The sequence below is a fragment of the Genypterus blacodes genome, unplaced genomic scaffold, assembly GCF_046128005.1.
Source record: "Genypterus blacodes isolate CSIRO-AG114 ecotype Tasmania unplaced genomic scaffold, CSIRO-AGI_Gbla_v1 ptg000019l_1, whole genome shotgun sequence".
In the NCBI taxonomy this organism is placed as follows: Eukaryota; Metazoa; Chordata; class Actinopteri; order Ophidiiformes; family Ophidiidae; genus Genypterus; species Genypterus blacodes.
Genome location: NW_027466832.1, coordinates 3952501 through 3979000, shown reverse-complemented (window position 1 = coordinate 3979000; position 26500 = coordinate 3952501). Strand labels below are relative to the sequence as shown.

Below are 26500 nucleotides of genomic sequence, written 5' to 3'. Positions count from 1 at the left end.
ATGTTTCCAGGAGTTATGAATTGAAAGAGGTGCGATGGAAACACTTCAATATTGCAGAAATGTGTCAACACTCACTTGAGGTGTATTTAGTGTTGAGTTCATAAAGACTTCATTCATAAACCTGCAACATAAACAGACTCTGAGTCTCCGAGGGGGAAATGTAGAGGACATATTGGGCCCACAGCCTATAGTTACTATGATATAACTCTAGTTCATTCACTCAGCTCTGTGATCATGTTTATTGCTCATCTTCATCACTAAGCTTACTCACTCACATCATTTAATGTAAACACGGACGACTCACTGCTCTGTTCAAAGATGTGCAGGTTTAGTGTAAAATTGGCAGTGGAAACGCTTGCTCGTCTGCTCGCTCGCACTCTCTCTCTCGCTCTCTCTCTCTCTCCGTCTCTCTCCCACAGATGGAAATCAACTCAAACTAATTGAACCATTAAGTTTTTGTCCTTGTGCACATTAATCACTACATCTCTACGTCTCTCCCTCTCCCTCTCTCTCTCTCCCTCCCTTTCTGTCTCTTTTGCTCTCTGTCTCTCTCTCTTTCCTCTGCATCTCTCTTTCGCTCTGTTCTTCCTGTCTCATATCTTTCTTTCTCTCCTCTCGTCTCTTTTTTTTTGGCTCATTTTCCTTTTGGTTTGCTTTATTAGCCTGGATGTCAGATGAACAGAGCTTGACTATATAAAAGCAAATTGAATAAATGTAAATAAATATCTAGTGCGCTAAAGCAAATGAAGAGAAATGAATATAGTCTGGAGGTGATTTGTCTCTGTGGACACATACGGGGTCTGGATCGGCTTCACCTCGTGAGCAGACAAACACAAACACTGACATAAACTCTGTGGTTTCTAGTCTTCATACTTCTTTTACCTTCATTTGTCCGAACAGCGTCACTCTGCTTTGAGACGCTGCTGCTGCCGCTCACGCTCACTGTAGCAGGGTTCCACTACTCCTTTATTACTCGGTACTACAAAGTTCTGTAGAGATATGTCAGAGTAATAAATACCCTGCAGCACTTTGCGCTGGTAGACAGAAGTGTGACTCACTGTGAGCTCAGCTGGTGTTTTTGAGACGATGTTTATTTGCACATATTGAAAACCGCAGTGACCATCTGTCATTACTGGTTTATATGAATATCTGGAAAACCAACAGGTACTTTGTCTTCAATGATGCTTAGGATCAGACCTTGTGGGTAGTAAACATAGAAGAGACCAGGTCCAGAGACCAGGCCTCTTGCTAGAATCAGATCCACACCACCTTCAGAGTAGGGGCTCAGAATAGGAAATAAAACATGAATGGTGGAGAGGGTCCCTGAGAGGATCCCAGAGTTCCTGCAGTGATGCAGTGGAGCGCCGACATCATCAGCCCGCTGTGCAGAGTTGCACTGGGGTCAAATGTCTTTGTCTGGTCTCTGTCTGTACATGTGAAGCTCAGCATCATGTAGTTACTTTTCCAGGGTTTACTACAAACTGAAGACATGGTTCTGATGTGTACACACACTGTTGGTGGGACACAGCGTCCTGGTGTCCAATGCTCCTCTGTGGAAGACTTTGTTTCTGTCTTCCTTTCTCTTTGTTCTTTTCTACATTTTCATCTCCACTCTCTCCTCTTTTGTTTTCCCTTCATCTCCGCTCCCGCTCCCACTCCTTTGTCATCTCTGCTTTTCCTCTCTTTCATCTCCTCTCTCCTTTCTCTCTTTCACCTTCTTTCACCCTTTCTCTCCTCTCCTTAATCTCCCCCCCCTCTCTGTAGAGCCGCTGACTCAGCTGGATGGTTGGATGGTATAAAGTGCTCTATCAGCTCAACCAGCAGCATCTCTCTCTCTTAAGTGATTCGGGGGTGGGGTGTGTGTGGGGTGTGGGGTGGCTGGCGGGGGGGTGGAGGGGGGTTGCTGTGAGGACACTCTGGTCTTTCAGCCTCAGTATCCTCAGTACTGCAGTACTCTGAGCACTCTACTGCAGTGATACCTGAACATTTTACCCAAACCAGAAAATTAACAACAGATGCCAACTGGTTTCTCTTCTGGAGCTCCCAGTTAAAGTGACTGGATTATGAGTCTGCAAAACTTTTCTCCATATCATCAAACCGGTTTATGTTGTAGCAGAGTGTTCATCTACCTCTGATCTGTGTATTCCTGCTGCGTTCGCAGCAGAAGCAGGAAGTAACTCACTCACTTATGTAGATTGAGCAATTTAATCTGCGTTGTCTGGGTTGGGAGACCGCTGAGAGTACAATATCATAAATAACGTAATCAAAATGGCTTCAATGTGGATCTAAATTAGGAATTTGTTAGCAGACAGACTTCAAAAAACGGCTAAAGACCTCCTCCAGGTTTCCCCCTCTTGGCTCTTACTCTAGTTGCTCTCTCCTGATCTTTGCTTGTGTAGTAAATGTAAAGCCGTTTGTAGGAGTTTGAAAGCCTTGTGATGTTGCTAAATTGAGTCCATTCACTTTGATTGGGCTTCAGAAGACAAACAGGTTGCTAGAAAATGCACCAGCCTCATGTTTGCCACTGCCGCTGAACTGCTGATGTAAGAAATGGCGACATCAACAACATTACTGCACTCAGGATTTTTTTAGGTGTTGCTTTACCCAGACTTTACTTTATTCTTCCGTATCTGTATCTGAAATAGAACTAGCTCTCTTTCCCCAGTCTCTGTTCCGATAATATCTTTAAGTAGAACGCTCAGCCATCACTTGCACCTATTTGGACAGTTTTACCTAACTGGCCCCTCCCCCCGTGCGTCTCACTGTACTCTGCTGTGGGTGTGGGTGTGTGTGTCCTCCTGCTGTACCTGCTCCACTGTCCTCTGTACTGCCGTTTTATTCCCTGTTTTATATGCAGCCCATTTGGCTGAAGAGGTTTTTTCACAGCCCACGGGTCTCTGATGGCTTTCCATAAAGACAGCGGGCCCGCGCTGTCACTTGGTCGCCGGATCGTTCTCTGTCACGCCAGGCTGCTGACCAGCGAGAGACCCCAGTTACCATCCACACCTCGTTAACTTTTAGAGGTCACATGTAGCAGACGAGAGCCGGCTGTACTTACAGGCTGCCACCACATTATTCTGGGTTCCTTACAGCAGACAAAGTGCTGCTGCTGCCATATTTCACACTGATTAAAACCAGAAAAAGAAAAGATTCGTCAAGTTTTACAGTCGACAAACCGCCTGTGACGTTTGACTGTCAAACACTCAAACCACAGCGCTGAAACACAAGCCTGGGGGGAATATGACTGTTACTCTGTCTACAGGTTCTACTGAGCTCATTCTGGCACTCAGCATCTCATATAATACATCGTTTACTTCAGGAGAGCTGCAGTCATAAATAAATCTGGAACATTCTTATCGAAGATGGTTCAGTCCGTCTTCATGTATCAGCAGAAACTAAAGTGAAATTATCCAAACATGTATTCGTGTCCTAACGTCGGCTCAGGTGTGTGCGCGTAGGTGTGTGTGTCTCTGTCAAGCTCTATTTCTGATTAAAGGCTTTACAGAGCTCCTCCGCCAGGGTAGGACACTAACTAATCCCCCTTGCTCTTCCTGGTGTTGTCAGTCCCGTTAGTCATCATTTCTGGTTTTGTTTAAAGTGATCAACGAACCCTAACCCTATATTTTAAACTCATTAAGAAATTGGGAGTCTTTTCATTAGACTAAATGTTCTCCCGGGTGAACCTGAATAGTTTTGGAGTACGAACCAGAAAGGAGAGACAGACTGCATTGTCCTGCATGTTAAATTGTGATTATACTCTGATTAAGGCAATACATTGATTATTTTAAACTCCATCTTACTCTGAATAACAGACAACCCCCCCCCCCCCCCCCCCCACACACACACACACACACACACGCGCACATAATATTCACTATTCTTACTGTTACTTAAGTATTTGTACCTGTACTGATAGTGCTGATACTTCAGTGAGGCCTGTGAGTTCCTGTGCTGCTGCAGAAAGTTTGAGCAGCGACTCGTCATCCGTTGTGTCCTCATCGTCTAATGGCAGAGATATTAAATGACAGTGTCTTTAAATCTTGTGAATATGAGGCCAGGCAGTCAGGGCCAATACACATCAGTCTGCAGAACATCCTGTTAGCGTTATGAGCTCAGCGCCGCCGCCGCCGTCTGCTCCTCACCTCCATTATATGGCTGCGATGGGCCGGCTTCCCGGGCCCAAATTAAAAGAAGAGGAACAGAGTCCTTGACGATGAGGCTTCGTCCGTGGAAATTAGCCTAAGTGTTGTCATTAATATTTTCCGGCGCGGGCTAATGTCTGCGTCGTAATGTTAAGAACAGGATATCCCCTCGCGATCTGCTGAGGAAGGCTCTTTGGGGAGCAGGCAAAGCCTTTATGTGCTCAGAGATGAAGGCTAATGTTCAGACTCCAGCTCCTTCACTGAGGGGCAGCTGAAGCCTGAAAGCTCCGTTTGTTACAGGCAGAAACAGAAACAGCAAGACAAAAAAAACACTCGACCTTCTGTGGAAAAAGGATAAATGTTTACTAGTGTTCATTTTACCTGATTTAGTTTTTAAAATAATGATTAAAAAAACGGTATTCATGATTTACAGCTCAATTTAATTTAGATTATTAGTAATCAATTCTGCACGTATGTGAGGATTTGATCTCCACACCAGCACATGTTGTAACGGCTCCATCTCTGCGCGCGCACACACACACACACACACACACACACACACATATGCTGAACAGTCGCTGACTCAGCAGCCTGGTAGTTGTTGGGCGTGTTCATCTGAGACACAAACTCCTGACACATGTTGAACCAACATGAGGGAACTAAATTAAAAAGGATATCATGTCGGAAGAAAAGAAGCAGGAGTTCATGTCACTTGTGCTTCTATTACAGTAGCTGTTGCTTCCTTACTGTGAATCGTTCAGTCACATGATACCATGATGAGCAGCCGCCATGTTTGTTTTACCATCATTTTACTCAAAGGCCTAAACATTTCAAACTTTGTGTACTTAAGATAAATGTGCAGAAGTGTTGTGGGTGTGTTTCTGTGGTGGAGCCATTAGTTTCGGGTGTCAGATTTCTCAGTGAGTTGAAATCGTAGATGTGAGTGTTACACACTAAGGTTCATATCTGTAACATTCTAATGTCTAACTTTATATTAAATGTACTAAGCATTCACTGCATTCAGTTTGGTGTCCTTCCTCTTCATCTTTGGCTTGTGTCTCTTCACGATGTCAGGGATTTGGCGATGGCTCCATCTTACCTGAAGACCTACGGGAGGAGGAGGAGGAAGAGGAGCCAGAGCTCATCCTGGACGGAGGACTCCCTCGCTACACCTCCACTTTGACCTCTGACCTCCTGCCAGGCGAGGGCAGGGAGATGGCCGTGGATGACGAGGAGGAAGAGGAAAATGTGGATGTGCCATCAGAGGAGAGCGAGAGGGAGAGAGAGGGGGAGAGGACAGACTCCCTCAGCAGAACAGCTCCACCATCATGGGAGGAGTGGAAGCTCAACTCCTCCAACGGGACTGCAGGGGCAGAGGAGGTGAGTCTGTCTGTCTGTCTGTATGTCTGTCTCTGTCCGTCTGTCTGCCTGTCTGCCTGCCTGCCTGTCTGTATGTCGCTTTCTTTACTTTTGTTTTCCTTACTTGCTTCCTTTCCTTTTTTATTCTAAGCTGTTTGCAGATTCTTCCATCCTCCCCCTCTCCTTCCTTACCTCTCTTCTTCCTTCCTCTCTTCTTCCTTCCCTCTCTCCTTCCTTCTCTCCATCCTTCCCCTCTCCTTCCTTTCCTCTCTCCTTCCTTCCCTCTCTTCCTCCTTCTTCTCTTCTTCCTTTCTCTCTTCTTCCTTCCTCTCTTCTTCCTACCGTCTCTCCTTCCTTCCCTCTCTCCTGCCTTTCTCTTTTCTTCCTTCCTCTCTTCTTTGTTTCCATGTTGTTTAGCTATTTGCAGTCCTTTGTCACCCCCTGCTGGTTCAATTCACAGCAGATGAACATGCTTGATTTGATCCATAAGACATTTCTATAGAATGTTTATTTAAAGAAAATATAACACAGAACATTACATATATATTATAATAACAATGCATGCATATGTATAGATTATTAGTGAATACTGAGGCATCACTAAGAATGGCCAGTTTGGTGTTTTAACATTAATAAATATATAATCCTCGTCGTTTTTTATATCAGGATTTTTTAGTCATTTCGCATATTTTTGGTTTGGTTTCTCTTTTCAGACTAGGAGAAGAGGAGAAGAAGAGGAGGAGGAGGAGGTGGACGACGATGAGGATGATGTCATCGAGACAGAGGAGGAAGACCTCCAGAGACCAAGCTATGAAGACACCTTGACTGCTGCACAGCTGCTCCTGGGTGAAGCCTCAATTTAACATTAACAACAAAATGAAGATTCAGTGACGTAACCAAGCAACATTTCATGTGACAGTGTGTGCGTGTGTGTTCAGGTGCTCCAGGCCTCAGGGACAGTGAAGCAGACTCTGAGCTCACGCTCACAGACACAGACACTGAGTCAGTATCCTCCTGTGTGTCCTCTCTGTCTCCTCCTCTCTTACCTTTTTGTGTCTCTGCCCTGTCTTGTCCTCTCACATCCACCTTTCCTCCCTCTCTTTATGGTGTGAGGTCTTCTCTTCTCTGCTTCCTCCCTTCATCATTGCCCCCCCCCCCCCTTGTCTTGCCATGTGTCTTCTGTCATGTCTGTCTATCTGTACCCTGCTCTCTCTCTCCTCTCACTGTCTTTTTTGTACCTCTCTTCCTCTTTTTTCTTTTCTCCTATCCTTGTCTCTAGTTTGAAGTCCTTTCTTCTCTTTTCTGCTCTCTACCCTCTTCTTCTTTTGGCTCTTCATCATCTTCTCTTCTCTCCTGCTGGTCATTATTATTTAGCCATTTGCAGTCCTGTGTCTCCCCCTGCTGGGTATCAATGTTTGTGTCCCTCAACGCTCACCTTGTGTTTACTGAATCGCTGAATGATTACGGACGTGACGATCAGAAGTAGTCTCATAAATGCTAATTACCACCTTAACTTTCTCCTTAATGTGCTTGTCATTCCATTTTTTTCTGGATGTAATCAGTTTAATGTGTTCGATTAAAAAGAGATTTTGTTTCTTGCATAGGTCATTGAAGATGTTTGACACAGAGAGAAGGAAGAGGCGGAGCCACGCAGGAACTTTTCCACTAATCAGAGGCCATAGGTAGGAGGCGTGACCATTTCACCCCCAGTCACTTACTGTGACCGTTATAGACCACTGAAACTGTTTGTGTATGTGTGTGTGTGTGTTTTCTCCATAGTTTTCTTCCTGAAAGAGAGGAAGGTGAGGGAGAAGAAACTCCTGCCTTCAGCCACTGGGGACCCCCCCGACGGTAACACACACAAAAACACTGTCTGCTGTAAAGATTCTTTGGCAATCAGTGGAAGGCTTTTATTGTGAAGGACCTACAGCAATGACTGATCCCGACTTACTCAATGCTGTTAGTGATGTATGGGCATGTATGTGTGAGCTGTTGTTAGGGGAAACAACCATCATATACGCATCAATCTGCACCCCCAGGTCTAGTGTGAGGGGTTTGTCTTTGTGCCTACACTGACACATGAGGTGTAAGAAGCCTTTTTCCTATCTCAAAGGCAGTAACATGAGGTCTTTCTGCTCCACAGGGTGGAGGTGTGGCAGGAGGAGGGCCAGTCTCTGGGTCTGAGTATCGTGGGGGGGCATCACATCATCAAGCGCCTGAGGAATGGAGAGGAACTGAAGGGAATCTTCATCAAACAAGTTTTGAAAGACAGTCCTGCTGCCAGGACGCAGTGCCTGAAGACCGGTGACAAGATCCTAGAGGTAAAGCTCAGCACCATACAGGAAACACCTCATATATATTCATCAGCTTGTGGTTTAGAGCTGCAATATTGTGTGTGTGTGTGTGTGTGTAGGTGTCAGGAGTTGATCTACGGGCTGCCAGTCACGAGGACGCAGTTAATGCCATTAAATCAGCTCCCAGTCCTGTTGTCTTCGTCGTGCAGAGCCTATCTGCAACACCACGGGTACAAACACAAACACACTTGTCCGTAAGACATGGGACACATTTAGATTTGGTCTTTCACATAATTTTCCAACATCATCGGTATTGTTTGCTGGGCCCAGGTCCATCTTCGCCCAGTCCTCCCACGCCCCCATACCAGCTTCAGATGGAGAATAAAGAACTCTGGATGACATAATACCAATACAATAATCTAAAAATGAACAGTAAGATTACTTGGCAGCTGTTGACATCAGCACATAGACATGTTTGGATCTCTGTTCTGTTTTTCAGCCCGCGTCATTAACAGCCCCAAGCTACGGCAAACACAAAGCAAAGACAGGGACTTCTCCGGTAAGAGCGCCACTTACTGATCCCCCTCCCGCGCCTGCATTTCCTGGAGTGTCCAGCAGAGGGCACTGTTTTACAATTGAAGAGAAGATGGATTATTTAAACTCAACAATTCTAAATACACTGATTCTGTGTGTCAAGAAACTTCAAAACTGCATGTACAAAACTGCAGCTAGAGTCCCTCTCTTTGCTTTGTGTTTACTGTTGCTTACATGCAGTTTTGTACTTGTTTCTTCATCTGTATGAGTTTATAAGGCACAGTAATAGGAATAAGAATAACCTTTATTTATAGAGAACACATCATACATAACATACGGCTCAAAGTGCTCTACAGAGAAAGCACAATCATTCAGAAATCACAGTTGCTTGGCTGTCATTATCAGACATTTAGAATGTATTTAATTTAAATGCTCATTTAAAGTAAGAACACAAATAATCGATCAACTCCATGGACCAGTTTACAGATCCATCATTCATAGAGTAATGGACTTCATCCTCTTTTTGGTTTTATGACAAATCTGTTTTTTTCTTGCCAAACTGCATTCCCCAAAGAATCCAGATGAGGGCAGCACCAGCTCATCACGTTGTACCAAAAAAAAAGGTTCATATGACCAAAATAGCCATATTGCTTATGTAACCAAATGAAGATAAGTATATAAGTAAGGATTTCACAGGTAAATTAATCCAAAGACTACATTTACAAACGGGGTTAACCAGCTGATCAGAATGTGTTATCATATATCGTATCACAGCACCTTCCATATGAGTCTGTAAGGCTCGAAGCATAGAGTGACCTCATCACATTCACCTGTATCTGTTCACTATCAAATAAGAAGATGAAGTGTTTGGTTTGTTTTTTATAATCTACAGGGAACAACCCCGTCCCCTCTGAGGGAGCCCCCACCATACAGACCACCCAGCCAATCAGAGACGGTGCAGAGCTCGGACCTAGAGCAGGCCAAAGGTTAATGACACACACACTTACTCCCCTAGCGAACACTCTCACACCCTCTCTGTCTCTTCTTTCCTCCCTCTCTGCCTCTCTGTTTCTCTCTTTCTATCTGTCTCTCTCTCTCTCTCTCTCTCTCTCTCTGTCACCTTCTCTGTCTCTTCCTCTCTCCTCCCTTTCTGTTCCTCTTTCTCTCTGACTACAGTGCGTAAGTGTACAGTGGTTGTGGAGTGTGTTGCTCGCAGGCACTCGTAAGTTTTGGGGACATAAACCAACAGCTCCACTTAGTGTTTCTGTTTTTATGCCTCAGTGAGTCACTACAGGTCTGAAGACTGAAGTCATGACCCAATTTCCTCTGTGTGTGTGTGTGTGTGTGTGTGTGTGTGTGTGTGTGTGTGTGTGTGTGTGTGTGTGTGTGTGTGTGTGTGTGTGTGGTTGTGTTATACCATCAAAGGCAGCAGGCTGGTGTGTGTTTTGGCCCTCACAGTCAGCAGTGTGTTAATGTGTGTGTGTTTTTGTCTTTCAGGCCTTTTATGAACCAGCTGTCTCGTCCCGTCTCGTCTCATTTACGGCAGAGTGGAGGACGTCCTAGTTTTTTTTCATGATATTAATTGAATCTCTCCGTTTGTCTCTTTCTGGTGTGGTTGTGGTTGCGGGTGCGTTCGGAGGCGGGCAGACAGGACAGGCGGGCGGGGCCGTGTCGTGTTTGCTTGTTGGCTGCTGGTTGGAGGCTTTAGCTGTGTGTTGTAGGAGCTTGAAGGGGCTGATGGGACGTGGTGTTTCTGCTGGTGGTCTGGTTAGTAGAGGAGATGTTTGGAGTTTGTCTGATAATTTATTCCAATGATCTGATGTTTGGATAGAAGTAGGTGAATGGAGAACAGGTTCCTCTCTGGTTTTTGCTTTGTTTTGGTGACGGTGCTGATCACAAACGCTCGTCTTTCTCCTGCCTTCCTGCTTCTCCTCGTTGTGCTTCTTCTTCTTCTCTTTCAGTTTGTTTCATTGATATTCCTGCCGAGAATGTCGTTGGCTGCAACCATAATAAATGATTCAATTCCTAATGTTCTCAGGCTGTTTTCTCTGAGAAAAAAGTGCAGAAAAAACCCAAACTCCATCTGTAGAAGTAGCAAGGACGGAGAATCATCAGCCTGCACACCATCACACTGTGGCTACATACATCAAGTTAGGAATACATAAGTGCAACTTTTCGGTTTCTCTGTTCGAGTGAAATGTGTTTGTCCAACATTTGGACACAGCTTCAGTGTTAAAGGGGAAGGTTCAGTTTAGATGTGTTGGTGTTATGAAAAATTCACAAGTGTACGTGTGTGTTTTTGTAACTGGGTTCTCTCTCTCTCTCTCTCTCACTCTCTCTCTCTCTCTGTCAGAGGTTATGTGTTCGTCCAGCAGGAGGCGCTTCCTGCATGTCGTTAGAAATGAAGAACAGATTATGTTCGACTGATGTATTAAAATACATTCAACGGGGTCACACACACACACACAGCACCGGCTGCTTGCTGATACCTCCTGGCACAGTCCTTGACCTGATTGGTGTGGCCTGATTCACACACACACACATACACACACGCACACACACACACACACAGAGCCTTAATATTTGGGCTTTCTGATGTTAAGTTTGTCAGTCTGAATCCCAGAACTAAACTGGTGGATTCTGCACAGCTGTCTTCCCTTCTTTCCTCTCCTTCCCTTCTTCCCACCCCATTTCCTCTCCTTGTCCTTGTCTCCTCTCCTCCATGTCTTGGGCTGTCTTTCTGTGGTTGTGTGTAGATATACTGGCCGAGCTGAGTGTTTGCACCATCAGGTTAGTTCCACTGATTTCTGGTTTCCCTCAGCTGCAGATTGAAGTTTTAGATCTCAGCTCTTCTTCCTGCTCGCTGCAGCAGCTCATGTGTGAAAGGGCTCAGACTTCATTTCCACCACCTGCAGGACCTTTGTAACTTTGATGTGAGCACCCCCCGCACAGCTGGAGAGGAACATAAAACATAGTCAATTCCTCTACAAGACTGTTGACATTCATTTTAGTGTAAATCATGTGTTGATCAAAATGTGTGTGTTTTTGTGTGTACGTGTGTGTGAAATAGGCATTTCTATGAGATTTTGTGGTGCGTTGGATTGGGGCTGAGGACCATTTCAGTTAGGAATATTTCAAGTTTTAAGGTTGATATAGATCAAAGGTGTCAAGCTCAAGGCCAGCGGGCCAAATCCGGCCCGCCAAGTCATTTTATGTGGCCCGCGAGAGCTTTTAAGCGTAAATTGTCCATAAACTTCATGCTATGATTTTACTAATCCGGCCCACTTGAATCTAAATTGGGCTGAATGTGGCTCCGAACTGAAATGAGTTTGACACTCCTGATATAGATCATAGTTGAAGTTATTAAACATGTAACATTTCTTAAGTCAGTTTTTTCCCCATAGATAACCATTCAGACTGTGTTAACACCAGCATACCACTAGATGGTAGCAGAGACTAAGGATAGTACAGCTGTGTGTGTGTGTGTGTGTGTGTGTGTGTGTGTGTGTGTGTGTGTGTGTGTGTGTGTGTGTGTGTGTGTGTGTGTGTGTGTGTGTGTGTGTGTGTGTGTGTGTGTGTGTGTGTGTGTGTGTGTGTGTGTGTGTGTGGTCCTAATTGAGGCTGTTGGCTCTGACACTAATGGTTTATGTTTTCTTTGTTTAGTGAGTCATATGGAGGCAGAGGGTGGTTGGGTGGGGCTCTGTATGTGTGTGGGCGTCTGTGCATTCGCATCTGTGCACTACGTGTGTGTGTGTGTGTGTAAAGATACCTGTGTGGCCTCATTTACCATTGTGTAGGTGTGTATGTGTAAACCGTCTAATCTGCATGAGACTGTGCACTCACACACTGGATTGTGGGTGGGTGGGCTGTGTGTGTGTGTGTCTGTTGGATCAATAAGCTATCATAACAGAACAGTTGGCTGCTTGCATCAACTCCCTGTCGACTGTTGGAACACAACACACTGCACTGAATTAATGCTCAGTGTGTGTGTGTGTGTGTGTGTGTGTGTGTGTGTGTGTGGTGATGCGAATAACTCTCCATCTCTGTTCCCTCTGCTCTGCTACCCCCCCTGTGATTGCTGCAACATTGACACACACACACACACACACACACAGTCATCTCATTGTTAATGCGTTTTACAGCTCATGTGTGTTGAAAATGCATATTTTTAAATCATCGGTTCTTAAGCTGGGAGGCGGGGTCTTTCATGAGGACAAGGGTTGAGTTGCAGAGCCTTCAGCCTTCGTCTCTGATGAATCCCTGCGCAGCGTTTTCAGGTCATAATTTGCAAAGCGGCAACCAATCACATTTAAGGTGGGCGGGGCATCCATAGTGGTATCTGTTGTCATCACATCGGGCTGGTTGGATCCATCTCTAGCTCTGTCGCTTCATCTCTAGCCCCGTCAGATGGCGCCTTGACTCTTGTGAGGTAGTGATGGGTTGAGTTATTAAAATTATTTTATTAAGGAGCTTGCCAATAGGAACGGTAAATGGACAGAATTTGAGATAAACCCAAAAGCATGAGCAGAAACCTTTTTCAGGGGACGTCTTTCCTTTACTACTTTATCACTAAGAAGCCAACTGGGTGAGATGAGCTGCATGCATAAATGCTTTTTCCGGTGTTTTCTCTTTAAAGTGTCTGGAGAGCAGGAGGATGTAAAGCTGCTTCACATTCTCCTCATACAGGAAGACGGCTTGTAGTGATGACATCATGACTTCATGCACACAACTCTGCAATCCAATACTCAAGATAAATGAACACTATGGGGAGGTGTGTGTGTGTGTGTGTGTGTGTGTGTGTGTGTGTGTGTGTGTGTGTGTGTGTGTGTGTGTTCCACATAGCGAGGGGAATAGGATGAACGAGAGAGAGGAGGGAAAGAGCGAGGGAGAAATGGGGGGTTGAGAGAGAAGGGAAAAAGAGGCTAAAGAAAGAGAGGTGAACACGAGGGGAGAGAGATAGAGAGGTGAACAGGACAGGAGAGAGAGAGAGGTTGGATATATCGGAGCAGCACACAGTTTTTGCCACAGCAGCACAGCAGCCACCCGGCAAACACATACACATTCTCGCTCCATCCGTCTCTCTCGCTGTCTCTCTCTCTCTTGCTGTCTTGCTCTCTCTCTCCGCTGCTCTACCTTTTTTTTTCTTCTCTCGTCTGGATATTGGAGCATTCGTGCACTGCGAACACTCGGAGGACACACATACATTCAGACACACACACACACACACCCCTCTTTCTCTCTCTCTCTCTCTCTCTCTCTCTCTCTCTCTCTCCCCCTCTACTCACACACACAGGCACACACAGAAGTACAGAGGATTTATCTCAGGCATGTGTGAAGACTGAAGTATGGACGATGTTGCCGCCGGGTTAGTATGCTTTCCTACTGTGTGTGTGTGTGTGTGTGTTTGTGTTTGTCTAGTTTTCCTCAGTGTCGATCACAGCAGGAAAAGACGAGTTATGAGAAAGCTGACTTTACTTTGTATGTGTGTGTCTCATGTCTCAGTGTCTCCATGTAGAGGTCACCTTTAACCTGTCTGCATTTCTGTCTGCCTCTAATTGATTCTTCATGCAGTCTGGAGAACACACACACACACACACACACACACACACACACACACACACACACACACACACACACACACACACACACACACACACACACACACACACACACACACATCCAGGTTTGTGTGGGAACAGGTGGGATGAGGCTTCCACAGATCAGAGTCATGCTGCAGTGTGTGTGTGTGTGTGTGTGTGTGAGAGAGAGAAGATTGAGTTGGTGGGCTCCCCTGATGACACTGCATCACTCATTCAGACTCTCGGTCTCTCTCTCCCTCTCTTTCTCTCTGATATGATAACAAACTGAAGTGTTTGTTTTCATTCATTCACAGATGAATGTGATTGCAGGCGTTGCACTGAAACATGCATCATTTTTGTGGAATGGAGATGTCGAAACGTATTCGCTATCATTCTGCAATGCACAAATGCTCCCATCTGCTGGCAGCTCGGCTGTCTAAAGGTCTGTGATGAGACGTTCTGGCCCGTCATTTCCCCCTGTTGGCTCTAGAGGAGGTTCTTTGGGATTCAGGCATCCTCATGTTTCTAATGGATGGTCCATAAGTCTCCATGCAGATCTGAGGGATCCATGAGACGCATGTTTGAGGCATCTTGAGTTGTCCCATGAGTCCTTTGGGGTGATTCTAGGATGTTCCTGACATTCAAATAGAGGTTCCACAGATCTCAAGACAGCGTCAGGAGGATTGGAGCAGGATTGAAATGTCTCTGAGGGGCTTCAAGAATCCCTCCAGATACCACAGCAGGATTACTGCTGCATTTGTTTTGGAATTGACTGATTTAGATGTCGTCACCACGTTTGAGGATCTTGGGCCTCATTCCCTTCTGGAATAGGGGTCCATTCCCACTCAAGTGACCCTGTGTGGAGCTCAGGCTGCTTTTCTATAGAGTGTGATCAGACCTCTGTTTTGTATCTGGTGTGTCTTCCCTCCAGCGTTTCTCCTTCTCGTCCAGGTAAAATGAGGTTCTCCCTCCTGACATGAGGAGGAGGTGAGATTCCTCTCCAAGGTGAAATGAGGTTTTCACTTGTGGGTCAAACAAGGTTTAAAGTGAACTCATTCAAGGAGAAAATAGATTTGAAATAAACGGTGCATCACAGTGCTTTAGAACCAGAAATTACAGGGTGAAATGAGGCACAGCGTTCTCCTCTCTTTAAGGTGAAATGAAGTTCAGGCGGATGGGAGGAGGAGCCAGGCGTCGATCTGCTCCTCTACACACACCCGTTCTGTGCCTTAGTTACATCAGTACTCCAGTACAAGAACACTATCTGAGGAATTATTGGTTTCCTGACCTATTGTACCTGAATTGATCCTCATACTGTTAGTAACCCTGCAAGTGATCCTGGTTCTTGGGTACTTGTACGATCAGTGACTCAGTTACCGGCAATAGGAGTGGTTCTGGTAGTGAAAGTGATCATGGTACTGGGTACTGTGGGTGCTCTGGATGCTCTGCATAGTCAGTATGGTGTGTGTGTGTGTGTGTGAGAGAGAGAGGGAGAGAGAGAGAGCTGCTGTTGCATTGCAGTGACCTCCAGTAGCTGCTGCAGCACTGCTACACTCCCACTGATGAAGGAGAAAACTCTCTTTCTTTCCCCCCAGGGTCTTTTCGTTTCCTCCTCCCTTCTGTTCTTTGTCTCCGTCTTTCTGTCCGTTTCATCAGTTTTCCCGTATTCTTCCGTCCACCCTTCATCTGTGAGTTCCCAAATGGCCAAATGATTCTTTCCCACACAGCCTGGAGGTTCTGTGAGGAGCAAAGTGGCCAATATCTGCATATGTGTTGATGCAGACAGACACACAAAAGTGGAAAAAGAGTCGACGGGGGCTGTATCCGCACTGGACTGTTCACTGGCTTCAGTAAACACTGGGACACATTTAGTTTCCTGCCACACGTTGGGTGAGATGGAGGTCTATCATCCTGTCATTGATGTGATTAAACAAACGGTGCAGCGCTGCACGACCTTACACAGGCTTAGGGCCCTCTGGTTTCCATGATGTGGGACATGTAGATGCAATCACAGAATCTAGCCAAAAAAACTGCTATATCTTTTTTACGGAAACATCTGAGGAAAACACAGAATTGGGGAATTACAAAAACTGGAGCAAGATTTCAAGGTGACTTATGGGACGGACTAGCAGTCTTGAATGTGTCCTCATATGCATGTACACACAGACTGGGTGTGCACATGCTTGTGAGCATTGTGTACGCATCAAGATATCTTAAACATGAAACGTGACACTACTACCGTCATCTAGCTGAGATGGAGCTGATTCAGTCAAGGACAAACAGTTTGAATGGATCTTCAGCAGCTACAGAGCTCCATCCAGAACAGATCACAGTATTGATTATTGATTTAGATTCAGAGCTCTTACGCTTATTCAGAGAGATAGATCAAGTTAATATCGGACATTTTCAAGATCAAAGAGTCAGATTATCAAAGTCAAATGTAGACAGATGCAGGTTTTGGTTGTTATGGCGACTTGGAGAGACATGTTTGTGTCTGTGAATTCTTTATTTACTTCAGCTGCAGTTTCCGTCCACCTTTTGAAATATTGTGTTTTCAGTCATCCAGGTGATTAGAAGTCTGTGAAAATTCTGTGCGATCTGGACACTTCCTTTATTTCCCAGAATGCCGCTTGACACCAAAGAGATGTTTATTGCTGTTGTTTTGTCGGCTCTAATGGAGAACAAGACGGGCGGTTGTTTTTGCTCAAACTGAAAGTTGTGCGAGTGTCTGTGTGGAGGTTTATTGACCCACTGTCTGCAGAGCTGCAATGATCAAAGTGCTACTACAGCTCGTGCATCAGTATTTATCTGAGCTAAAGCCCCCCTGCTGTGCTGTGCTGCCACATTGACTGATCCACTTTAGCTCCTGTTGGTGAGGGATCAACTCCACCCAGGTTGACAGTTGTGTATCTTGATGTCAGGCTTCGTCTTTGAATTGGTCAGCAAGTCATTAGTATGAATGTTACTATACTATATATTCATATAATATAATGTGTAATACTGTGTCAGTGTGTTGTGTATTTAGCTAAAGCTCTGTAAACAGAGTTGCAGGTCTGCTCTCCTCTGGACCAGGCTGCTAGAAACCAGCAGACCTTCCCCAGCTTGTTCACATGGACACAAAACGAAACTTTCTGTAACCACACATCTGAGCTAAAGTTAGGACACTAATACATGCTTTCTTAAATACTGTACTATCCTATATATTAAACCTATATATATATACACTGTATATAAATACTTAGAGGGAAATGCCATGTTGAAAACTTAAATGCTGCTTATAATGTAAACACTTGCATATGCTTCTAAGTGAGTTTTAATTTGGAGGCTCTGCTACCATCTAGTGGAAAGCTGGAGTTACCACAGGACAGGCAGTCCGAATGGTTGTCTATGGCCTCAAGATGTTCAAAAATGCCATGACTTGGATCAAGATCCTCCTCAGAATCTATTAACATGTTCCTTTGCCACAGACCGACCTGTCCACAACATGTCACACACACCTGCCAATGCACCTGTGTGTCTATTATCTACTACTCAGGAAAGGCAATGCAGATCATTCTGATTTGTTTCATTATAAAAAAGGGAACAAAATAGCAGGATTTGTGCTGTTTATTTCCACTTAAGCTCCCATGGGAGGAGAGAAAACAGACACACACACACACGCTGTTTGTATTTATAGAGAGAAGGAGATGATGCTTCATACAGTTCATCCAAAACACTTCACCCAGACAGCAGCTGCTCTTTGACCAGGCAGCATTTGGCAGAGAACATTCTGGAACACACAGACACACACATACACACACACACACACACACACACACACACACACACACACACACACACACAAATACTACCCGCTGAATTTGACAGCATGGACTCATTGTGAATAAAGCAGCAGCACAGACTGGAGCTTGTGTGTGTGTGTGCTTTTTAACCATGCTGCAGGATTTTTTAAATGTCAGTGTTCATCAGTGTGCGACAATGGAGCTGCACCTTTGTTAGGTGCACAGCAGGAGGTGTGTGTGTGTTTGCTGCAATACACATGTGTTGTTTATCATCGTCTTGACGTCGTTTTCCACATGTGTGTGTGTGTTGTGAACCTGACGGCCTCATGGTGGCGCTCTTCTGACAGCTCAGTCAACACCAGCTCATTCATTGGGTTTTGTGTGTCAGCCAGTCCCAGTGAACATGCTAATGAGCTCATGCATATTCATAGTGATGCTTGAATGGGAGCGTATGTACCAAAGCTCCTGTGCTGATGTAAGGGAATCAGCTGGGAGCAGGTGAGTCAGCTGTGTAGAGGACAGTGTGTGTCCTCTGTACTTTATCAGGCTTGTCTCAGCTTTCATCTCAACACACCCCCTTATAGATTAGCTAACACACACACACACACACACACACACACACACACACACACACACACACTATCTGTCTGACTAAAAATATTAAAAAGCCATTAAGATGAGCACACACACTCTGTCTCTCTGTCTCTCTCCCCCTGTCTCTCTCTCACACACACACACTCAGATGAGACACCGCCTCTGACCGGCAGATCAAACTTTGCGTCTTGTCAGTTCTCTTGGCTGTTTGTACTATTTGGTCAAAAGTCCACCTCAACTGCGTGCGTGTGCGTGCGTGCGTGTGTGTGTGTCATTGATGGATGACTTCATTACCTTTATCTCTCCAGCTGAAGTCACCACCCACATTGGAATGCAGCTCCGTCTTCTTCCAGCACAACAAAGTTCTCTGGAAAATAATTAGATAGAATTCCAGAAAAAATATTGATCGGTCTATGATCATGTGAGCCGTTTTACGGGCTGAAGTCATTTTCACCCTTCCTGCTTCACCTCGTCTCCATCGGCACTCTGACCCGTCATCGGTTGACCCATGTATTAGATTCTTGCTTGGCGGTTTCAAACCCTTCTCTTTGAAGCCTTGTGTGTTAGTGTGTGAGACAAAAGACATCTGGAACACACACCAGCAGCTGCCTGTATGTGTCTTTGTGTGTCTTTGTCTTTCCTCACACTGTATTCATTCATCATCAGTCACACTCTAATGTTCCCCTCTCGTTTCTCGCTCCGTCTATGCCAATACATTTGTCATCATCCTCCTCCATCATCATCCTCCTTCCTCCAATTTGTGACATTTGAGCTAAAATTGTCGAAGGAGATGTAGAAAAACAATTTTGGGAAAACTCTAAATTAGAATGCAGTGAGGTGTGTGGCTTAATGGATGGTTGCTCATAGACAAAAAATTATTGCAAAGGTCATGGCCCTTAATTCCTGTGATCCTGCCAAATCTGATGCAGCGCAGGAGGAAGTGTGTTGCCTTCTGCTATATGTAGAGAGGGGATGAAGTCGCTGAGATCTTTGTCCCTGAGGAGCAAGAGCTGCGTGTCTCAGTGTTCCTCACCAACAAACGTCCTCACTTCTTTGTTTTCTCACCTAGTTTTTCGTTCGGTTCTGTCGGTGGTCAGTTTGACATCTGTAGTCCTTCCTCTGAAAGGTGAGGCCTTCATATCCTATTTATATCCAATGAAAGAACTCACCTCACAGGAAGCAGCTTCTCGGGACTTTGGCTTTGGGCTTCAGTGAAGGTCCGAGGTCCTAGACTTGGAGTAGAGTAGCTGTGAATGTGCTCCTCATGCCTGGTTGGATGAAATGATTTGGTTTGTGTTCCTGCACTTCTTCTTCTGTGTTGTTTTATCATCTCAGCTTTGTTATTTCTGTCACGTTTGCAGAGCTCTGAAACTAAACTCTTTAATCCCTTCTCCTCTTTTCCTCCGTCTCCCTCCTCGGCTCTCCTCCTCTCTTTTTTTATATTCTGCTGGTCCACTCTTTTCATCTTCACCCATACTTTGCTTCCATTCCTTTGATTTATTTCTTCTCACCTCCTTACCACCATCTTTGAATTCTCTTATTATCTCCGTTCTGCCCTCCTATTTCCCCTCCCCTCTCCTCTCCTCTCCTCGCCTCCTCTCCTGCCCATGCAGAGCGTTGGTGTGAGCGTTATGGAGACCTGCAGGGGGAGCTGTTGAGCGTGGAGCTGGAGAAGGAGCGGCAGAGTTTGGGTCTCAGCCTGGCGGGGAACAGGGATCGATCCCGCCTCAGTATCTTCGTGGTGGGGCTTCACCCCGGGGGGCCGGCTGCCCGCGATGGACGCATCCAAGTGGGAGACGAACTGCTGGAGGTAAGAGTAGACCAAGCCTCTCTCTATCTCTGTCTCCCTCTCTCTCTGTCTCCCTCTCTCTCTTTCCTCCTCATTATAACAGTGTCACAGGAAATTAAAAATTTATGTTGTTGTCAACCTGCAGCTGAGGATAGCGACCCTGGACAATTACACACACACACACACACACACACACACACACACACACACACACACACACACACACACACACACACATTGTTTAATTAATGTACGTACATGTAAATCACTCAGTTTATATGCAGGGTGAGAATAAAACTAAGCAGCTGGAGGGAAGCAAATGAAGAGTGTGTGTGTGTGAGTGATATACTGATTTAACATTTGGAGGTGCAGGAAGTTTCTAATGTGTTCATTCACATGGAGGCAAGCCAGAATGTGAATCACAACTTAATGGCCCCTCGTGTGTGTGTGTGTGTGTGTGTGTGTGTGTGTGTGTGTGTGTGTGTGTGTGTGTGTGTGTGTGTGTGTGTGTGTGTGTGTGTGTGTGTGTGTGTGTGTGTGTGTGTGTGTGTGTGTGTGTGTGTACATTTAACAGCATTAAATGTACTTAAGTAGCAGACTTTGTGTTCTCAGGTCAGTTGATGAAGATACCCGAGGTCACATCTGTGTATTTCTGTCTGTCCTTCAGATTAATAACCAGATGCTGTATGGGCGGAGCCACCAGAACGCCTCGGCCATCATCAAGAGCGCCACCGCCAAGGTGAAGCTCATCCTGCTCAGGTAGGAGTGCACAGCATGCTGGAGCTATTTACAGCAGACGCCAGCAGAATGTCAGTCTGAAGTTTTACCCCAGAGATGACAGGATGTGATGTAAACACTCACGTCCTGCTGACACGAATGAAGGAGATTGTTTGATCGTTGACTTTTATCAAATAACAGCTGGCAGATTGATTTATTACCGATCAGCCTCAGATAGCTCCTTTGGGTGTTTGTCACGTCCTGGTTCTCGTGATGGTCCTCGTCTCTCCCGTCTTCTTCGCCTCTGTGCTGCTGCAGTCTCCCACTTCACGCACAGAAATCGATACGGCCCCGTCTAATCGAATCTACAGAGAATCACTGAATGAAAGAGTCACAATGGGAACAAGGCAAGAGTTGATTGTGGCGCGTCATGCTGCTCCGTCTGCGCTCTGGGGTCTGTTCACAGACGTAAACACTGTTTTCCCTCCATCTTTTCACTGTAAAAAAACAACGCTGAGGATGTTTTAGTCAAAGAATGATAGGATAAATAAAAGAGAGAGAGGAACAGGCAGTGTTTCTTCTCCACATTCTCTCCTGAATCACTCTGCGTCTTCATGCCTCTCTACCTGGGAAATGGAAGATGTGACACAGAAGCTCGCGTGGGATCCTGAGACGCAATGCTTCCGGGCAGAGACTTCAAAGTGTAAATAAAAACCTGCTGAGTGATGTGAGGGCAGAATCACAGCACAAAGCTCTCACCTGCCGCCACGGCAACGCTGTCCCAGCTGTAGGAAGCTCTTCTCTGTGTAGGAGGCCAATGTCAGAGAATAAGTATCAGCAAGATTTTACAGCAAAACTGACAGGAAGAGGTGTTTTTCATGTGACGCACGTGAGACGTTTAGGGCTCAATGTGACTTAATGAGGAGGCGGGGCGCTGACATCATGAGCTGATGGAGGGACGAGCGTCCAGTTCGTCATTGAGTCGCTGTTAATGGACCATCGGTCAGAGCGTGACAGGCCCAGAGCTGAGGGAAATACTAATACACAGCTCAGGAGGAGGGAGAGAGAGAGGGGAAAAGAGAGAGAGGGAGAGAGAATGGAGACTTAAGCATTAAAGGACAAACTGCTGGAGGCTCAGATATTTCCCTCTCCTTCAGCGTGTCAGGACTGCTCCTCCTCCTCTTCTCTGCCTCATCAGATGAGCTGGAGTAAGAAGAGAGGAGGCTGAAGTGTCTTGTACCTTTTCCACTTCCTATTTGTGCTGCGAGTGCTCTCTGCGTTTGGCTCTGATGTGAGCTCATATGATGTCAGATATTCTCCATCATTCTCTCACCCTGAGTTCACCAGACAATTTTCCTCCGTTATGCCTCCGCGGTGTATGTTCTGATTGAATTTGGGCCGGTGTCAGATCAGGAGGACGCTGCGGCTCTCGCTGTTCAGCCAGGTGACAAAACCTCGTTAAAGTCGTGTCCGCCAGCCACTGCTGAATGATTTATCTCTGGATAAAGGTCAAGGCGGCAATGAGCAATGGGATGTCGGCGGGGTGGGAGCACATCGCTATGGAAACACACTCGGTTAACCGTCACGCTGCCGGCCAGGTCGCACCGCTGTGACACGGTTTACCTGCACGGATGACAGCTGATCTATGAGCTAGCACTAAACAAGCATGAACCATCAGAGCTTCATCACTGCTGCTCAGCACTCAAACCAAATGTATCCGTGTAGATCAATATCACATAAACGTCTCAAGGGGCTCCGTAGGCCCACAGCAGCAGACTGACCGAGCAGCCCAAAGAGAGAGCAGTAAGACCGGGAACACCTCCACAAAGCTTCATGGAGAAGGAGAAGAAGAAACAGGTGTGTAGCAGGAAGGAGCTCATGATAACAGGAGACGGGAAGAAACAGATTCTCCTATAATTCCTTTTTCCTCACAGCTTCACCTTGGCCAAGGTGAGAAAAACAAATGATAATTGTGAACGGATCACTTCCTGGACAATGACATTAAGTGCTTATAGAGGGCAAGGGGGCAGAGTCTAGAACATGGAGAGATATAGCACATTGAGATGAAGGTGATGTACGCAGGAACAGGAAGTACTGGGAAACCAAAGCTGTTAAGCTTAAGTGAGACATGTTCTCTTAAAGTCTCAGTGATTGTGAAACATAAACTTCACCAATCAGCAGAAGTTACCAACCCACAATCCTCAACGTGAGGTGAACTCTTTTAACAGCGAACGTGTCACATTAGCAGCTGTGTTTTTGAGATGTTCTAACAAAGCTTCTACAAATTCTCAGCTGCACTCCGGCTCCACAGATGGACAATTTAGTGGCATGCCTCAAATCAAACACAAATCAGCAGGAAACATCCCGCGGTGCCTTTTCTAAGGACCCTCATGGTGGATTGGTACCCTATGCTGTCATGTCAGGTGTCCTTGTTGTCCACACAGCAGGTCCTCCTCATGCTTCTGCACACATCAGGGATCCCATGTTGATGTAGTGGGTCTTTGCTCTGGCACCTGGGGGCTCTTTGTCGTTGTCGTCGTCGTTTTGAGATCCTGATGTGATAAATCTAATATCTCCCATATTCTTTGAGCAGTTCCCCCCCCGCACGGCAGAATACACTCATAACTGTTTGACTGTTGGTTTGCATTTAGATTACAGCACTGAGGTTCTACTGTCAGCAGCTTGTAAGGGAGGAAAGAGGAGGAGGAGGATAGGAATCTTCATCTCAATTTCAAATCAGACCTTTGAACAGTTTGTGTGGTATTCCTGCAATGGAGCCAACACAAGCTGAAGACACACACAACACACTTCCCCCCACACACACACATGTGGAAGTCATTCAGATAAATGCTGGAGTCAAATAAATCACAAATAGCAAGCAATATAGTTTAAGATGAATAAACTTAAAAAAAATAGAGAAATGGAATAAAAAATAAACCCATTAAAAATGGAACAGAACAAATAAACCAATTAACAATCTGAAAAAAACAGATGAAATAAGTAAGAAGTTATATCAGGTGCAGCATTTTTACCAAAACACAATTCTGAAAAACTCTCCAGGTGCCTCTGGGGTATGAATGACCCCATGACCCCATGACCTAATGACATGACAGTCTACTGACTTCATATTTCCCCTCATTCATTTCAGCTGGGGGCCCATAAAGCTTGGCTGCGGCCCTGTGAGCTGCAGGTTCATACTGGCTGTAAATCAAACCAGCTGCAGAGCTACACTGCAGCACTGCAGCAGCTCTGCTCACACACACACTGTATGACTGCACCAGTGTACTGCTGTGCTACAGTCCCACAGCACCACAGTACCACGGTACTACACCGTCACAGTATTACAGTACCACAGTAATGCAGTCAGTACTTAACCAGGCTCTCCACACTCCCACTTTTAACCCTTAGTGTACAATATGAGGTGTTGTGTAATCACAGCAGGAGGCTGATGGTCCCATAGAGGAAATGCACAGTGTCAATCTCTCTGATTAACATGTTGCCATGGTGACATGTCTGAAGAGATTTGAGTATCCTTACTTGGATTTGGGTCAGCCACAGTTCAGTGGTTAGTATTTATGACTTATATAATACAATATAATGTACATATAAAGTGTGTGATTGGGCTGACTGACACTGAAAGTAATGGCACTGCAGAGTGTGTGTGAGTCAGTGAGTGAGGCAAAGTGCTGCTTTTTACTTGAATAATGAATTCTATTCTCTCTGTCTCTCTCTGTCTTTCTTCCGCTCTCTCTCTCTGTCTGTCTGTCTGTCTGTCTGTCTGTGTGTCTCTCTCTCTCTCTCGCTCTCCCCCTCTCTCTCTCTGTCTGTGTGTCTCTCTCTCTGTCTGTGTGTCTCTCTCACTCTCCTTGTAGGAATGAAGACGCTGTAAACCAGATGGCTGTCCCGCCCTTCCCGCCTCCCCCTCCTCCCCTTGCCATCAGCCCCGTCAGCCCTGAGGTGAGGAGACACACACACACACACACACACACACACACACACACAAACACACACATATTACTTAACCTTTTCTGTTCAGTGGTGCCTGTGGCTGGTGTGTATTCTTGGATTGTGTGGTGTGATTAAGTCTTCCTCAGTAATCACTTCATGAATCTGTGCGGTTCTGAGGCGTTTAAAGGTCATTGAAAGTGACCCCCCCCACTCTCACACACACACACACACACAAACACAGGTGGACCCACCTTCCCTCCTGATGCTTGTTGTCCTGCTCTTCATCCAGCCTCATTAACATCTGAAATCCAGAGCAGTGACACAAATACATACAAGAACACCCAGGACCCCCCCCCCCCCCACCACAGCCTCTCAGATTGTAGAGATTGTAGAAATACATATTGCAAATGATTTGAGTTACAGTGTGATTGTGTTCTCACAGTGTGTTGCTGGTACTTGTTGTATATTATCCGAGTTATTTCTGTGCTTAGAATGTTACTTCTGTTTACTTTCCACAAGACATTAACTGCTGTGTGTGTGCGTGTGTGCGCGTCAGTCTGTTTCTACATGTCAGCTCGGTGGCCCCGCCTCCAGAGATGGGCCCCACCCCCCTGACAGCCTGACACTCCATCCATCTTTACTAGACAACAACACCACGCCGGTCAGTTTCACATGAGGTCACACAGAGGCTTAATCACTGGGACACATGAAATATGAATACAAATGATCAACTCTTCATCTCATACTTCTCATGCTTCACACTAATGAACCCATGGATCTGTTATGGGAAAGAAATGGGAATATGCTGACGATGAAACACTTCAATCAGAGTTGTGTGCTGAGAGTCGGAAGGTGTTTTTAGGTTGAGTTTGTCTGACGTATTATTGTATCCACAGTAGCAGCTGTTTGACTCGGCAGCCTGTATACATTGTGTAATACATAAGTCCTTCCTCATCCATGGTGATATCTGCCTATGCGACACTGGAAGTGAGCATAGTTTGATCAGCCAATGGCAGCGTGCGAACAGTGTTTGAAGAGGAGACGCCTTATTCATGCTAAAAGGTCTCTGTCATGTTTAAACTCACCGAACAGGAGGAGACCAACGAGGAAACGGAGAACAACAACAGGAACAAGAGCAGGAGCAGCAACAGCGCCACCAAGAGTCTGAGAGAAGCAAACGCTGCTGTGACCGTGAGTAAACGTGTGGCGAAGTAGCCTAGAAACCGCTGAGTGAATAAGGCCACTGGACGCTTCTCCTTGACCCAGTGTGTGTGTGTGTGTGTGTGTGTGTGTGTGTGTGTGTGTGTGTGTGTGTGTGTGTGTGTGTGTGTGTGTGTGTGTGTGTGTGTGTGTGTGTGTGTGTGTGTGTGTGTGTGTGTGTGTGTGTTGTCCTCCTGCAGAAGCTGAAAGGTGTGGAGTTTCAAGAAAGTGTGCTGCAGGCTCCCAAGACTCAGCCGGAGCAGCAGGTATAAATAAAACCCCAAATTTAGATCAGGATACAAATAAAAATCTATTGTGACCTGCAGACACAAAGACTGAACTCTTCTACAAAGTTCTACATGTGTGAGTCAGATAGTTGTACAAACTGAACTAAAGGTGGTGACAGTCAGTAACCAAGGCAACCACCCAAATCCATCCAGCAGTGTTGTTGCATGCTGTGCCTGCATTAGATACAATTTCACTAAATTTCATGATTTTTGTGAAAGTTTCTTCTGAACTCTGTGTGTGTTCCTCTGTAAGTTGTGTCATTGTGTGTCTGCGT

At 45.7% G+C, this 26500-nt stretch overlaps 1 protein-coding gene across 5 annotated transcripts in view; it reads left to right on the top strand.

Annotated features, from left to right (window-relative positions):
* Positions 1-26500, top strand: part of patj (PATJ crumbs cell polarity complex component) — a 61792-nt gene that overhangs the window by 26361 nt on the left and 8931 nt on the right. For 4 of the 5 annotated variants that reach the window (XM_076141586.1, XM_076141585.1, XM_076141588.1 and 1 more), the window contains exons 21-35: positions 5217-5522; positions 6215-6347; positions 6440-6503; positions 7106-7183; positions 7281-7352; positions 7645-7822; positions 7915-8025; positions 8295-8354; positions 9222-9315; positions 19898-20094; positions 20741-20832; positions 24663-24747; positions 25295-25399; positions 25831-25929; positions 26139-26204. In XM_076141586.1, coding sequence (XP_075997701.1) covers positions 5217-5522; positions 6215-6347; positions 6440-6503; positions 7106-7183; positions 7281-7352; positions 7645-7822; positions 7915-8025; positions 8295-8354; positions 9222-9315; positions 19898-20094; positions 20741-20832; positions 24663-24747; positions 25295-25399; positions 25831-25929; positions 26139-26204 — 1740 coding nt within the window. The remainder of the gene's footprint in view (positions 1-5216; positions 5523-6214; positions 6348-6439; positions 6504-7105; positions 7184-7280; positions 7353-7644; positions 7823-7914; positions 8026-8294; positions 8355-9221; positions 9316-19897; positions 20095-20740; positions 20833-24662; positions 24748-25294; positions 25400-25830; positions 25930-26138; positions 26205-26500) is intronic. The other variant, XM_076141589.1, reaches the window with a different exon arrangement.